Source organism: Pseudophryne corroboree, chromosome 1, assembly GCF_028390025.1.
Source record: "Pseudophryne corroboree isolate aPseCor3 chromosome 1, aPseCor3.hap2, whole genome shotgun sequence".
NCBI lineage: Eukaryota > Metazoa > Chordata > Amphibia > Anura > Myobatrachidae > Pseudophryne > Pseudophryne corroboree.
In genome coordinates this window covers 554322909-554340319 of record NC_086444.1, presented here as the reverse complement: position 1 = coordinate 554340319, position 17411 = coordinate 554322909, and the positions used below count along the sequence as shown (strand labels likewise).

Genomic DNA, 17411 nt, shown 5'->3' with positions numbered 1-17411 from the left:
CCACAACACCGAGGGTGTTTACCAAGGTGATGGCGGAAATTATGATTCTCCTCCGCAAGCAGGATGTGAACATCATTCCATATCTGGACGACCTGCTGATAAAGGCATCGTCCAAGGAGAGGTTGCGGCAGTCCATTGTCCTCACAACGCGACTGCTCCAGAGTCACGGTTGGATTCTGAACCTTCCAAAGTCACATTTGGAACCAACCCAGAGGTTGTCATTTCTGGGAATAATCCTGGATACGTAAGTGCAGAAGGTGTTTCTTCCGCAAGAAAAGGTGTGGGTGATACAAGCCATGGTCCAGGATGTCCTGAAGCCACCTCGGGTGTCGGTTCATCAATGCATTCACATATTAGGAAAAATGGTGGCCTCTTACGAGGCTCTCCGGTACAGGAGGTTCCACGTTCGGACCTTCCAACTGGATCTCCTGGACAAGTGGTCGGAATCTCACCTCCACATGCACCAGAGAATTCGTCTGTCGCCAAAGGCCAGGATTTCACTTCTCTGGTGGCTCCAATTGCCTCACCTTCTGGAGGAAAGCAGGTTCGGGATTCAGGGCTGGGCCCTTCTAACCACGGATGCGAGCCTTCACTCCTGGGGAGCAGTCACTCAAGGAGTAACCTTCCAAGGACGGTGGTCAAGCCTGGAAGCCGGCCTGCCCATAAACATCCTGGTCTTCTTCAGGCGGCTCCTCTTCTGAGAAATCGGGCCATTCAAGTGCAGTCGGACAACGTGACAACAGTGGCTTACATAAACCGACGAGGCAGAACGAAGAGCGGAGCAGCAATGTCAGAGGTGACAAGAATACTCCTCTGGACAGAAAAGCACACGTTAGCGCTGTCAGCCATCTTCATTCCGGGAGAAGACAACTGGGAAGCAGACTTCTCAGCAGACACGATCTCCATCCAGGAGAGTGGGGACTCCATCCGGAGGTGTTCAAGGAAATAAAAGATCTTTGGGGTTTACCCCAAATAGACATGATGGCCTCTCGTCTCCACAAGAAGCTTCAACGTTATTGTTCCTGGTCGAGGGACCCATAGGCAGTGGCAGTGGACGCCCATGTTTCCACCACTCCCACTTATCCCACTCATCCTAAAGCTCATAAGGAGAACAAGGGTTCAAGCGATCCTCATTGCCCCAGACTGGCCAAGAAGGGCTTGGTAAGCGGACCTTCTGAATCTACTGTGGGGAAGAGATGAGGCCTCTTCCTCCTCGGGAGGACCTGCTACAGCAGGGGTCGTTTGCCTATCAAGACTTACCGCGGCTACGTTTAACGGCATGGAAGTTGAGCGCCTGATTCTTGCTCGGAAGGGCATTCCGAAGAAGGTTATTCCTACCCTCATACAGGCTAGGAAAGGGGTAACGTCTAAACATTACCATCGTATTCGGAAGAAATATGTCTCTTGGTGTGAGTCCAAGAAGTTTCCTATGGTGGAGTTTCAACTGGGACGTTTCCTCCTCTTCCTGCAAGCAGGAGTGGATATGGGCCTGAGTTTGCGTTCTGTGAAGGTCCAGATTTCAGCCCTATCCATTTTCTTTCAGAAACAATTGGCTGCCCTCCCTGAGGTTCAGACTTTTTTGAAGGAGGTTCTGCATATCCAACCTCCCTTTGTACCGTCTACGGGCCCTTGGGACCATATCGTGGTGTTGCAGTTCCTCCGGTCGGATTGGTTTGAACCTCTACAGGAGGTCAAATTTCTTACATGGAAGGCGGTCATTTTGTTGGCCTTGGCTTCTGCTAGACGTGTGTCCGAGCTGGGGGCTTTATCCTGTAAAAGCCCTTACTTGATCTACCATGAAGACAGAGCTGAGATCCGGACTCGTCAGCAGTTTCTTCCGAAGGTTGTGTCGGCATTTCATATCAAACAAACTATTGTGGTGCCAGTGGCTACTGACTCCTCAATTACATCAAAGTCCTTGGATGTCGTAAGGGCTCTGAAGATATATGTAAAGAGAACTTCTCGTCACAGAAAGTCGGACTCTGTTTGTCCTCTATGATCCCAAGAAAATTGGGTAAGCAGACTATTTCTCACTGGATTAGGTTCACTATCCAGCACGCTTATTCTACAGCAGGGCTGCCGTGTCTAAAATTTGTTAAGGCCCACTCTACTCGTAAGGTGGGGTCTTCCTGGGCGGCTGCCCGGGGTGTCTCGGCAGTGCAACTTTGCCGAGCTGCAACTTGGTCTGGGTCTAACACGTTTGCAAAGTTTGCAAGTTCGATACTTTGCCCTCTAATGATCTGAAGTTCATTCAATCAGTTCTGCAGGAGCCTCAGCATTCTCCCTCCCGTTCTGGTAGCTTTGGTACATCCCCATGGTACTAATGTGGACCCCAGCATCCTCTAGGACGTTAGAGAAAATAGGATTTTGTTACCTACCGGTAAATCCTTTTCTCGTAGTCCGTGGAGGATGCTGGGCGCCCGCTCAGCACTTCGTTCTCCTGCAAATATTATTTGGTTTAGTACAACTTCATTTTAGTTGAGTACTGCATTGTTACTTGGTAAGTAATGTTTCAGCAGTTGCTGAGTAGTTCAAGCTAGTTTACTTGACGTGCCTTGTATGTGTGAGCTGGTATGAATCTCACCACTATCTGTGTATAATCCTTCTCTCGAAGTATGTCATCTCCTCGGGCACCGTTTCTAGACTGAGTCTGGTGAGAGGGGCATAGGGGGAGGAGCCAGCCCACACACTCAAACTCTTAAAGTGCCAATGGCTCCTGGTGGACCCGTCTATACCCCATGGTACTAATGTGGACCCTAGCATCCTCTACGGACTACAAGAAAAGGATTTACCGGTAGGTAACAAAATCCTATTTTTCTGCCTTTCCTCACAGGAATCTGGGTAGAACAAGGAAAAAGGGGGGGGGGGGGGAGGGGGTCGCACAGACCTGTATAAATATTAATCGATGATTATCAATAAGTCACATAAAGTCCTTTCCCATATATTTAAATCTTGTTGTATATCTATCAATCAAATTCTATGGGAGGTGCTCCTGGGAATAAATTATACACATATAGAAACCAGAAGAAAAAAGTATTCCCTATCATGGGCACACTCGGACCTTGTGACACTAAACTCAAAGTCAAATATCAAACTGACATTTGACCACTGATATTTAAAATATAACTTTTATTAATTATCTTAAAACATCTGCTAAAATATTGTGCATGTGAAAACAAGTGCAAAAACAATAAACAAAATGTGAAATAAAGTTAAAAATTCAGTCACTGCTGCCTTTTCATATTTCACTCTCTCAAGTGTTTAAGATGTATCCATTATTGTTGCAAAAAATCTTCTCTTTACTATCCTATTGGAAACAAAATATCCTTTGGAAGTACCTCTGTGAGAACTGTGAAGGACTAGATTGTCATTCTTAACTGACAGTCTCTCATTCTTGGTAGTGTGCGCACCACTTTAACCATATGTTATAATCAGGGACTTATGCCCTATGTAATACCTATAATAGGTCCTTTATTATGACTGTCTATCTCACAGGATTATCCCATATAGCCCCCTATCACCCGATTTCTGATTCTTAATATAATATAATATGATTATCTTCTACTATATTTGACTTTGCTTGAGATCGTCAAATTGTAAGTTTATATAACATAGGTAATGTTGTTTATGGTGAGACTGAGAATGGTCGCTACATGTGATACTGCTAAATCAGTGATCTCAACGTGCTGTTTTTTACATGCCTATATTGATGATCTTAATTTGTGTCACATGCATTTCTATCTCGCCCGCTAGAAAGGTATGGCGATGGTATGTTATAGTACGTTGTATCATATGATGTTTTATACAGAGCTGATATATTATCCTTCTCTTACATACCCCAGCTTATACCTGCTGGTCGTGGTGATGGTATGTTATTAGTGCGTTGTGTCATATAGTGCTTTTAGACCGAGCTAGTATTTCAACCTTCTATAACGTACCCCAGCTTATACCTGCTGGTTATTGCTTGTATCTATAATTCCATATATATAATCAAGGGTCCATATAACATTCCCTTACAGGGTAGTGACACAGTGCCTCACACAATTGTTGATATTTAATACTCAAGCTAAGTTCCTAATATAAACAGATGTATTAGATAATACAGAAGTATGGCGGCCACCTGTTTGTGACACATTACACCCTATCCATTGTGAATACTGTTGAATAATACTAATGAGATGAAAATGGATAGGTGTATACTGATATAAAGATGCAGTTTATTTCACCATGCACCAAATTCCCAGCTTGTGTATAGTATAATACAGGGCCGTTTAAGACACAGCTTGCTGGAGCCGCAGGCTATAGCAACATGCAGCCGCTAACCGCTACTGCCCGTTACCCAGGAAACAAACACCCGTGGCGGTATCAGTCAGTACGGAGCCGCTGGGTGTATGTCCCGCTCCGGCCGCTGACCGCCGCCTCCCGTCTTATCAGGCCAACAGCACTGCTAGCGGTGTCCGTCAGTGCGGGGCCGCCGGGTGTGGGTCCTGCTACGGCTGCGGCTATGGATGTGCAATGCGCTGCAAGATTAGGTCACAAACTCAATTATGGTACATTCATTCAAACAATGGATATTTCTCTAACGTCCTAGTGGATGCTGGGAACTCCGTAAGGACCATGGGGAATAGCGGGCTCCGAAGGAGGCTGGGCACTCTAGAAAGATCTTAGACTACCTGGTGTGCACTGGCTCCTCCCACTATGACCCTCCTCCAAGCCTCAGTTAGATTTCGTGCCCGGCCGAGGTTGGATGCACACTAGGGGCTCTCCTGAGCTCTTAGAAAGTTATAGTCTTAGAATTTGTTATTTTCAGTGAGACCTGCTGGCAACAGGCTCACTGCAGCGAGGGACTAAGGGGAGAAGAAGCGAACTCGCCTGCTTGCAGCCGGATTGGGCTTCTTAGGCTACTGGACACCATTAGCTCCAGAGGGATCGACCGCAGGCCCAGCCTTGATGTTCGGTCCCGGAGCCGCGCCGCCGTCCCCCTTACAGAGCCAGAAGCAAGAAGATGGTCCGGAAAATCGGCGGCATGAAGACTCTGTCTTCACCAAGGTAGCGCACAGCACTGCAGCTGTGCGCCATTGCTCCTCTCACACACTTCACACTCCGGTCACTGAGGGTGCAGGGCGCTGGGGGGGGCGCCCTGAGGCAGCAATAAAAACACCTTGGCTGGTTAAAATACCTCAATATATGGCCCCAGGGGCTATATATGAGGTAAATACCCCTGCCAGAATTCCATAAAAAACGGGAGAATAGGCCGCGAAAAAGGGGCGGAGCCTATCTCCTCAGCACACTGGCGCCATTTTTCCCTCACAGCTCGGCTGGAGGGAAGCTCCCTGGCTCTTCCCTGCAATTCTACAGTACAGTAAGAGGGAAAAGAGAGGGGGGGCATTAAAATTGGCACTGTATACAGTATATTATATAAAAGCTATTAGGGACATAACTCAGTTAGTCCCTGTATATATATAGCGCTCTGGTGTGTGCTGGCATACTCTTACTCTGTCCCCCCAAAGGGCTATTGTGGGTCCTGTCCTCGTTTAGAGCATTCCCTGTGTGTCTGCGGTGTGTCGGTACGGCTGTGTCGACATGTTGAATGAGGAGGCTTATATGGTGACAGAACAGAGGCCGATATATGTGATGTCGCCCCCTATGGGGCCGACACCAGAGTGGATGGATAGGTGAAAGGTATTAACCGACAGTGTCAACTCCTTACATAAAAGGGTGGATGACGTAACAGCTGTGGGACAGCCGGCTTCGCAGCCCGCGCCTGCCCAGGCGTCTCAAAGGCCATCAGGGGCTCAAAAACGCCCGCTCTCTCAGATGGCAGACACAGATGTCGACACGGAGTCTGACTCCAGTGTCGACAAGGTGGAGACATATACACAATCCACTAGGAACATCCGTGACGTGATCCCGGCAATAAAAAATGTGTTATACATTTCTGACTTTAACCCAAGCACCTCTAAAAATGGGTTTTAGGTTTGGGGAGAAAAAACAGGCAGTGTTTTGTTCCCCCATCAGATGAATAAATGAAGTGTGTGAAAGCGTGGGTTCCCCCGTTAAGAAACTGGTAATTTATAAAAAGTTACTGATGGCGTACCCTTTCCCGCCAGGTGGATAAGTTACGCTGGGAGATATCCCCTAGGGTGGATAAGGCGCTCACACGTTTGTCAAAAAAGGTGGCACTGCCGTCTTAGGATACGGCCACTTTAATAGGTACCTGTTGATAAAAAACAGGAGGCTATCCTGAAGTCTGTATTTACACACTCAGGTACTAGACTGAGACCTGCAGATAGTGCTGCTGCAGCGTGGTCGGTGACCCTGTCAAACAGGGATACTAGATGGCAAACATAAAAACATATTAAAGACGTCGTCTTATATATGGGGGATGCACAGAGGGATATTTTGCCGACTGGCATCCAAAATAAATGTAATGTCCATTCTGTCAGGAGGATATTAGAGACCTGTCACTGGACAGGTGATGCTGACTTAAAAAGCGCATAGAGAGCCTTATAAGGGTGAGGAATTATTTGGGGATGGTCTCTGGGACCTCGTATCCACAGCAACTGCTGGGAAGAAATAATTTTACCTCAGGTTTCCTCACAGACAAAGGTACAGTCCTTTCGGCTTCAGAAAAGCAAGCGGGTCAAATGGCGCTTCCTTTCTGTACAGAGACAAGGGTAGAGGGAAAAAAGCTGCACCAGTCAGCCTGTTCCCAGAATCAAGATTCTTCCCCCGCCTCCTGTGAGGCCACACCATGACGCGGGTGCTCCACAGGTGTAGCCAGGTACGGTGGGGGGCCGTCTCAAAAATTTCAGCAATTAGTGGGCTCGCTCACAGGTGGATCCCTGTTTCTTTCAAGTAGTATTTCAGGGGTACAAGCTGGAATTCGAGATGTCTCCCCCCAGCCGTTTCCTAAAATATGCCTTGCTGACAACTCCCTCAGGCAGGGAGGCTGTGCTAGAGGCAATTAATAAGCGGTATTCCCAGCAGGTAATACTCAAGGTGCCCCTACTTCAACAAGGACGGGGTTACTATTCCACACGGGTTGGGGTACCGAAACCGCATGGTTCGGTGTGACCCATTTTATATTTAAAATCCTTGAACACAAAAATTCAAGTTCAAGATGGAATCGCTCAGGGCGGTTATTCCAAGCCTGGACGAGGGGGATTACATGGTATCCTGGGACATCAAGGATGCTTACCTGCATGTCCCCATTTACCATCCTCGCCAGGAGTACCTCAGATTGTGGTACAGGATTACCATTACCAAGTCCAGACACTGCCGTTTGGACTGTATATGGCACCGAGGGTGTTTTATCAAGGTAATGGCCGAAATGTTGATACTCCTTCAAAAAAAGGGAGTTGTAATTATCCCGTACTTGGACAATCTCGTTATAAGGGTGAGGTCCAAGGAGCAGTTGGTAGTCGGGGTAGCACTATTTTGGAAAGTGCTACAACAGCATGGTTGGATTCTAAACAGTCCAAAGTCACAGCTGGTTTCTATGACACGTCTACTGTTCCTGGGGATGGTTCTGGACATAAACCAGAAATAGTGTTTCTCCCGGAGGAGAAAGCCAAGGAGTTGTCATCTCTAGTCAGAGACCTCCTGAAGCCAAAATAGGTAGCGGTGCATCATTGCACGCGAGTCCTGGGAAAAATGGTAGCTTCCTACGAAGCAATCCCATTAGGCAGGTTCCATACAAGAACTTTTCAGAGGGACCTGTTGGACAAGTGGTCCGGATCGCATTTTCCGATGCATAGGCTGATAACCCTGTCTTCAAGGACCAGGGTATCTCTACTGTGGTGGCTGCAGAGTGCCCATCTTCAAGAGGGCCGCAGGTTCGGCATACAGGACTAGGTCCTAGTGACCATGGATTCCAGCCTTTGAGGCTGGGAGGCAGTCACACAGGGAAGAAATTTCCAGGGACTTTGGTCAAGTCAGGTTATTTCCCTACACATAAATATTCTGGACCTGAGGGCCATTTACAATGCTCTGAGGCCGGCAAGGCCTCTGCTTCAAAACCAGCCGGTACTGATCCAATCAGACAACATCACGGCAGTTGCCCATGTAAACCAACAGGGCGGCACAAGAAGCAGGATGGCGATGGCAGAAGCCACAAGGATTCTCCGATAGGCGGAAAATCATGTGTTAGCACTGTCAGCAGTGTTCATTCCCGGAGTGGACAACTGGGAAGCAGATCTTCTCAACAGACACGACCTCCACCCGGGAGAATGGGGACTTCCTCCAGAAGTCTTCCAATAGGATTGTACACCATTGGGAAAGGCCACAGGTGGACATGATGGCGTCCCGCCTCAACAAAAAGCTATAAAAGATATTGCACCGGGTCAAGGGACCCTCAGGCGATAGCTATGGACGCTCTGGTAACACCGTGGGTGTACCAGTCGGTTTATGTGTTCTCCCCTCTGCCTCTCATACCAAAGGTACTGAGAATAATAAGAAGGCGAGGAGTAAGAACGATACTCGTGGATGGCCAAGAAGAGCTTGGTACCCAGAACTTCAAGAATTTATATCAGAGGACCCATGGCCTCTGCCACTCAGACAGGACCTGCGGCAGCAGGGGCCCTGTCTGTTCCAAGACTTACCGCGGCTGCGTTTGTCGGCATGGCGGTTGAACGCCAGATCCTGAAGGAAAAGGGCATTCCGGAGGAAGTCATTCCTACGCTTACTAAAGCCAGGAAAGAGGTTACAGCAACTCATTATCACCGCATATGGCAAAAATATGTTGCATGGTGTGAGGCCGAAAGGGCCCCAACAGAGGAATTTCAACTAGGTCGATTTCTGCATTTCCTGCAAGCAGGAGTGACTATGGGCCTTAAAATTGGGTTCCATTAAGGTACAGATCTCGGCTCTGTCGATTTTCTTTCAAAAAGAACTAGCTTCAGTACCTGAAGTTCAGACATTTATAAAAGGAGTGCTGCAGAGTCAGCCCCCGTTTGTGCCTCCTGTGGCACCTTGGGATCTCAACGTGGTGTTGAGTTTCTTAAAATCACATTGGTTTGAACCACTAAAAACCGTGGATCTGAAATATCTCACGTGGAAGGTGGTTATGTTATTGGCCTTGGCTTCTGCCAGGCGAGTATCAAAGTTGGCGGCTTTGTCTTGTAAAAGCCCTTATTTGATTTTCCATATGGATAGGGCAGAATTGAGGACTCGTCCCCAGTTTCTCCCAAAGGTGGTGTCAGCGTTTCACCTGAACCAGCCTATTGTGGTGCCTAGGCTACTAGGGACTTGGAGGACTCCAAGTTGCTAGACGTTGTCAGGGCACTGAAAATATGTTTCCAGAACGGCTAGAGTCAGAAAATCTGACTCGCTGTTTATCCTATATGCACCTAACAAGCTGGGTGCTCCTGCTTCTAAGCAGACTATTGCTCGTTGGATTTGTAGTACAATTCAGCTTGCACATACTGTGGCAGGCCTGCCACAGCCAAAATCTGTCAATGCCCATTCCACAAGGAAGGTGGGCTCATCTTGGGCGGCTGCCCGAGAGGTCTCGGCTTTACAACTTTGCCGAGCAGCTACTTGGTCAGGGGCAAACACGTTTGCAAAATTCTACAAATTTGATACCCTGGCTGAGGAGGACCTGGAGTTCTCTCATTCAGTGCTGCAGAGTCATCCGCACTCTCCCGCCCGTTTGGGAGCTTTGGTATAATCCCCATGGTCCTTACGGAGTTCCCAGCATCCACTAGGACGTTAGAGAAAATAAGAATTTACTCACCGGTAATTCTATTTCTCGTAGTCCGTAGTGGATGCTGGGCGCCCATCCCAAGTGCGGTTTATCTGCAATACTTGTACATAGTTATTGTTAACTAAATCGGGTTATTGTTGAGCCATCTGTTGAGAGGCTCTATTGTTTCATACTGTTAACTGTGTTTCATATCACGAGTTGTACGGTGTGATTGGTGTGGCTGGTATGAGTCTTACCCGGGATTCAAAATCCTTCCTTATTGTGTACGCTCGTCCGGGCACAGTACCTAACTGAGGCTTGGAGGAGGGTCATAGTGGGAGGAGCCAGTGCACACCAGGTAGTCTAAGATCTTTCTAGAGTGCCCAGCCTCCTTCGGAGCCCGCTATTCCCCATGGTCCTTACGGAGTTCCCAGCATCCACTACGGACTACGAGAAATAGAATTACCGGTGAGTAAATTCTTATTTCCTATATGCAGTAACTGAACATTAAAATGCTAATTGACAGACACACTGCGTGTAGGAGACAGTTCACACGCAGTGTGTCTGTCAATTAGCATTTTAATGTTCAGTTACTGCATATAGGAATATCCATTGTTTGAATGTACCATAATTGAGTTTGTGACCTAATCTTGCAGCGCATTGCACATCCATAGCCGCAGCCGTAGCAGGACCCACACCCGGCGGCCCCGCACTGACGGACACCGCTAGCAGTGCTGTTGGCCTGATAGACGGGAGGCGGCGGTCAGCGGCCGGAGCGGGACATACACCCAGCGGCTCCGTACTGACGGATACCGCAACGGGTGTTTGTTTCCTGGGTAACGGGCAGTAGCGGTTAGCGGCTGCATGTTGCTATAGCCTGCGGCTCCAGCAAGCTGTGTCTTAAACGGCCCTGTATTATACTATACACAAGCTGGGAATTTGGTGCATGGTGAAATACACTGCATCTTTATATCAGTATACACCTATCCATTTTCATCTCATTAGTATTATTCAACAGTATTCACAATGGATAGGGTGTAATGTGTCACAAACAGGTGGCCACCATACTTCTGTATTATCTAATACATCTGTTTATATTAGGAACTTAGCTTGAGTATTAAATATCAACAATTGTGTGAGGCACTGTGTCACTACCCTGTAAGGGAATGTTATATGGACCCTTGATTATATATATGGAATTATAGATACAAGCAATAACCAGCAGGTATAAGCTGGGGTACGTTATAGAAGGTTGAAATACTAGCTCGGTCTAAAAGCACTATATGACACAACGCACTAATAACATACCATCACCACGACCAGCAGGTATAAGCTGGGGTATGTAAGAGAAGGATAATATATCAGCTCTGTATAAAACATCATATGATACAACGTACTATAACATACCATCGCCATACCTTTCTAGCGGGCGAGATAGAAATGCATGTGACACAAATTAAGATCATCAATATAGGCATGTAAAAAACAGCACGTTGAGATCACTGATTTAGCAGTATCACATGTAGCGACCATTCTCAGTCTCACCATAAACAACATTACCTATGTTATATAAACTTACAATTTGACGATCTCAAGCAAAGTCAAATATAGTAGAAGATAATCATATTATATTATATTAAGAATCAGAAATCGGGTGATAGGGGGCTATATGGGATAATCCTGTGAGATAGACAGTCATAATAAAGGACCTATTATAGGTATTACATAGGGCATAAGTGCCTGATTATAACATATGGTTAAAGTGGTGCGCACACTACCAAGAATGAGAGACTGTCAGTTAAGAATGACAATCTAGTCCTTCACAGTTCTCACAGAGGTACTTCCAAAGGATATTTTGTTTCCAATAGGATAGTAAAGAGAAGATTTTTTGCAACAATAATGGATACATCTTAAACACTTGAGAGAGTGAAATATGAAAAGGCAGCAGTGACTGAATTTTTAACTTTATTTCACATTTTGTTTATTGTTTTTGCACTTGTTTTCACATGCACAATATTTTAGCAGATGTTTTAAGATAATTAATAAAAGTTATATTTTAAATATCAGTGGTCAAATGTCAGTTTGATATTTGACTTTGAGTTTAGTGTCACAAGGTCCGAGTGTGCCCATGATAGGGAATACTTTTTTCTTCTGGTTTCTCACAGGAATCTGCCCAGCAGAACTGTCTTACATTAATGCTCGGTACACACCTATAGATATATCTGCAGATCAATTGATCTGCAGCTATATCTATGGACGGACCGGGCAGTGTGTTGAGCATACACACTGGCCGGTTCGTCAGGGACTGACATCATGAACTGGGTGGGCATTTACACACGCCCGCCCAGTTCAGCTGTCAGTCACCACTGGCTGCTGCAGCTAGTGTACGGGCGGTCGGCTCACTGCCCATACACACACACACCGACGTGCCAATATATCTAATGATATATTGGCCGCCGGCTGTGCAGCAGGGCCAACGCGATATGTCTGTGAACGACGGAGTTCACAGACATATCACTCGTACACACTGGCCGACGGACCCGCGATATATCGGCCGTTCCAGAGATATAAAAGGCTTTAGGCTCTCATTCCGAGTTGATTGCTCGCTGCCGTTTTTCGCAGCATAGCGATCAGGCTAAAAATCGGCTGTTCTGCGCATGCGTATGGGCAGCAGGGCGCACGCGCAAAATAATTTCACACAAAACTATGCAATTTTACACTGGGCTGAGCGACGCTTTTCAGTCGCTCTGCTGATCGGCGAGTGATTGACAGGAAGTGGGTGTTTCTGGGCGGAAACTGGCCGTTTTCCGGGAGTGTGCTAAAAAACGCAGGCGTGTCAGGCTAAAACGCAGGAGTGGCTGGGGAAACGGGGGGAGTGGCTGGCCGAATGCAGGGCGTGTTTGTGACGTTAAACCAGGAACTAAACAGTCTGCAGTCATCGCAATCTAGGAGTAGGTCTGGAGCTACTCATAAACTGCAGGAAAAGATTTTCGAGCAATTCTGCTAATATTTAGTTCGCACTTCTGCTAAGCTAAGATACACTCCCAGAGGGTGGCGGCCTAGCGTTTGCACTGCTGCTAAAAGCAGCTAGCGAGCGATCAACTCGGAATGAGGGGCTTAGAGCGGAGAGCAAAATAAATAAATACATTTGCCAATGAATATTGCTGCCTATAAGAACCCAATCATCTTTGTTAATTCAGTTTGTAAAGTGCGTTAACAGCATATATGTATGAGCAAACCCTGAAGTTGAAGCGATACAAGTCATCCTGTACATCGTATCCATTTTATTCCAGTAATTGCACTTATAAAACAATTTTCTATTTTTCATGAACATCTGAATAAGATTGGCCTATTATTAACAGTGAATTGCCTTGTTTCCAGAGCACAGTACAACTTTCAGTCATGCTGCCAAAACATTGATCTCAGGGGCAGGAGAGAACAGTTCCTCATCAAGGTGAAATCTATATGCCAGCAACAAAGGAGCAAAAGAAAACAGCAACGTCCATATGTTCATGAAGCATGACCAAAGAGGCTGTTTTACCATATACCAGATGATGTCCATGCTCTGTCTACTCAGAATTTATTACTGGTGCAATTTCTGTTGCAACATGATATGAGTGTGGATATATACACTAACTACAAATACAATATATGAAGACAGATTGCTGCCTTTCTGTACAAAACTACTTGAAAATAGAAATGTGCTTTTGCTAATGTAATGCCTTATTAGAATGCCAATATAACTTGAGAACATGTACCCCTGTATCTAAATAAAACATTTCTCTAAGACTCATTCATACCATCTTTGTATGTTATTTTTGGGGGGCTTTTGCCTAAATACTATTTTTCTGTTAACATTCACTTAGAATCTTGATGCTGTATTACCAACTGAAGTGGTGAATGTTTTTGTCCACTGCTTTAAATTGGCCACAGCATGGGTGTGTGATGGGGAGGACCAAAAAGAAGCTTTAATATTCATGGTTGTGACTTGACCATTGGTCTTTACAATTATAACCCCCAAAATGTCACACAGGGGCGAACTGGGGCTGTAAAACAATCTTGGAATGTTATCGGCCTCACGGCATGCCCCATCTCTTTATACTATGCCGGATGGCCAAGCAGCGCTGGGAGGCGGAGCACAGCGAGCCCGCAAGGGGCTTCTTGCGCTCTCCCCCGTGTGTATTGCTGGTCTGGTATGCTGACCAGCAATACACACCCTATATATATATATATATATATACTGTGTGTATATATACTGTGTGTGTGTGTGTATATATATATATATATATATATATATATATATATATATTAGCTGTTCTACCCATTCTTCACACAAGTTTCTGATCTTCACGGTTATAAATGTAAATGAGTGTTTAAAAATGTTGTACATTTTGTAAATCTATAGAAATTGAGATACCTTAATGTAAGTAAATATTAATCCATGGTTCTTGGTGTTACCCGAGGAGCACACGTAGCAGATACGGTAAAAGGTGACAGGACTATTTTTGTAGTTTATTAAATTCTACACACTGGAGGTGTAATCCAAATTTTGATCCAATTGTCCGTTTGGGCATTATTGTTCCCGCAATGCAAGCCACGCATCGGTAATGACGTCATTAAGTCAACCCCCTTTTCATCCCCTTAGGGGAGGTTTATTAAAATTCTACAATATATTTGTGACTGATCCAGATTGACAAGTCACCAGGCGCTGGCCGCTAATTAACAAGAGACACCGTAATCATATAATTTTCACCCTGTAACAGCTGCTGCCATATGAGGAGACCACTTAATCCCCAAAACCAAGGAGCAAAAAAGAAACAAATATATGGCACTGCTGTATCAAGGTGAAAGTATTTATCACAACACTAAGAATGTCCTTTCTTAAAAAACATTTATTAAACATACATATTACACACGACCAGTGTTTCAATTAATGAAAAAAATGCAATATACCTAGACACTCCTATACATCTGCAACAGTACGCAGTTATTTAACACAAAACTTAGTAGATTTGCTGGTGTTCGTGCGGCGCTTTTCAGTCGCACTGCTGATCGGTGAATGATTGACAGAAAAAGGGCGTTTCTGGGTGGTAACTGAGCGTTTTCCGGGAGTGGGCTAAAAAACGCAGGGGTGTCAGGGAAAAACGCGGGAGTGTCTGGAGAAACGGGGGAGTGTCTGGCCGAACGCAGGGCGTGTTTATGACGTCAAACCAGGAACTAAACGGACTGAGGTGATCGCAATCTAGGATAGGTCTGGAGCTACTCAGAAACTGCAAGAAAATATTTAGTAGCAGTTCTGCTAATCTTTCGTTCGCTATTCTGCTAAGCTAAGATACACTCCCAGAGGGTGGCGGCCTAGTGTTTGCAATGCTGCTAAAAGCAGCTAGCGAGCGAACAACTCGAAATGACCACCAATGTCAGGATGGTACAGATAGCATTTGGTGTGGTTCCAGTAATCATTTCCAAAAAGTATTCATGTGACCCTGTCACTGACTAGACACAGTGGTTTCCTCACTAGTCACCAGCCAACTAACTGGCATCGGTCACCACACACCCAACATTAGACCGGTACTTACGCCTTGTCCCAAGCACTTACCAGCTAAATAATCACACCCATATGATTCACCTGTTCAGATGTGCCGTTTGTGCAGTATGTGAGGACTCAACCCTGTCTTTATCATGAGTCTGCAGACTCCCACAGCAAGCATTAGGGGGGTATGCAATTAGCTCCGATCATTTCTGCTGCGGGGTACACTGGGCTCCACAAGGATAGACATAGGGGTGTAGAGTAGGATCTTGATCCGAAGCACCAACAGGCTCAAAAGCTTTGACCTTCCCCAGATGCATAGCGCCGCCTCCTATATCAGCCCGCCTCCGTGCACAGGAGCTCAGTTTGACAGGAAGAACTGCTCACAGCAGCTCTAGAAAAAGCTTTTTCTGAGGAAAAAAGAAGACTACAAGGGCTGCAGCAGAGGCACAGATTGTGCTGGATGTCAGTAGACATTGCCTGCTGCAGCTCCAGCTCTCCCCAGCGGCGCTGTACACTCCCGAGCCCTGGTTGCCGGGTACCTACAGCGGAGGCTCCGGTTTTCTTCACGTTAGACACACACGGCTGGGGCTCTCCAGGATCACGTGGCCGTGCTTCGGGAGGTGGTAAGTGGGACCCGGTCTTTATCGCGATCCGGCGTGGTCAGTGGGAGGCGGGCTGCGCGCGCTGGCGGTGGACACTGTGGCCGTACCGGCGATCCCACTAGATCACCAGGGCATGCGCGCTGGTCAGGTTTTCTCTCTAAATCAATTCTTATATCGCCCACAGTACCCGGTGGTTTTGCGAGCAGAGGGGATAAGGCTTAGACCTGAAGCCCCTCCCCCAGCCCCAGGGCGCCATTTCTAGCAAGTGATCCCGCCCTGGAGCTGCATCTCTGTCTTTTCCACACTCCCTGTCAGTGTCTGCGGCGCTATTACTCCTCAGCTCACTGTTCCTGGGACTGCTTAGGCAAATCCTCCTATGTACAGCCGCCTGGTTGTCAGCGCTGTGCCTTTACATGACACTTAAGTATTCTACCTGCCTTTTTAGTCAGTGTTAGTAAGAAAGAGTGCACTTAGTCAGGGTTTTATAGTACAATTACCCTGTGATATACATCCAGTTCTTACTTTGTACTGTTATATCTATTGTTATATAGTTGTGTAAGCTAGTCCAGTGCAGTATTATTGTCTGTAATAACCTCTGCATTGTACAAACTGTGACTATCTGTGTGTGCATTTGATAGCTGAGTGGTGTCCATTTCGTGTCTTTCACTCAACCTGCTATCCCTATATTCTATAACTTGAGGGGGCTTGGTGCATCAGGTGTTATCTAATATAGGATTTTCACAAAGATATACTGTATTACGTATTTTTCTCTGTGATTTTAGTCACCATATCTCTCCTTTATCTCTGCTAGTGCTGACTACACTGCGCAGGGGTTTGGGTTCAGAGGTATAGTGCTGCTGATAATTGTACTGTGTTAACCTCATACTGCAAGTTATATCATGTCTGCTTCTGAGGGTAACGGTTCTGGGGCTGAACACACTGCCAGTGTTGCTGATGCCACGGGGCCATATGAGGAGAATATAGCAGCTGTGGGCTCTGGTTCTGGGGGCTCCTTGCCCCCCAGTGGGACTGTGGCAACGGAGGCACATACTGACCCACCGTGGGCCGCTTTTTCCACGCTTCTGCATACGCTAGTTCATAAACTAACTCCCCCTATGGGACCCCCAATGCCGGTACAACCGTATGTGGTCCCTGCATATAACCCGCCGTGGACGGACGATTTATCTGCTCAATTGAAGAAGTTGAACCAGTCCTTGACTACTGAAAAGTATGACCAACGCTCGCCTAAGTCCTCTAAACGAGCGCTTATCTCCTCACAATCCACTGTTGTCACTGACACCTCGTCTGATGAAGACGGCACATTTACTGACCCCTCAGGTTCTGACTCAGATACGGCTGATGGGGAGGGTAGTTCACATGTGGATGTTCCTGATCTTTTGGAGGCTATTAAGTTAATTCTGCAGATTAGGGATGATCCCGAGCCATCCATCCCTCCTAAGAAACCAGATAGGTTCAAGCGTCAGAAGGTGGTTAAGCAAGTTTTACCTCACTCTGACCACCTAGTGGATATGCATCAGGAACCCTGGGAAAACCCGGGTACGAAGTTTGTGCCTCAAAAGAAGATGCTGGCTCG

At 46.4% G+C, this 17411-nt stretch overlaps 1 protein-coding gene across 3 annotated transcripts in view; it reads left to right on the top strand.

The window, feature by feature from the left end:
• Window positions 1–13478, top strand: part of MTAP (methylthioadenosine phosphorylase) — a 186706-nt gene extending 173228 nt beyond the window's left edge. For all 3 annotated transcript variants that reach the window (XM_063914128.1, XM_063914126.1, XM_063914127.1), the window contains one exon: window positions 13067–13478. In XM_063914128.1, the coding sequence (XP_063770198.1) occupies window positions 13067–13105 (39 nt within the window). In that variant the 3' untranslated portion in view covers window positions 13106–13478. The remainder of the gene's footprint in view (window positions 1–13066) is intronic.
• The last annotated feature ends 3933 nt before the right edge of the window (window positions 13479–17411 follow it).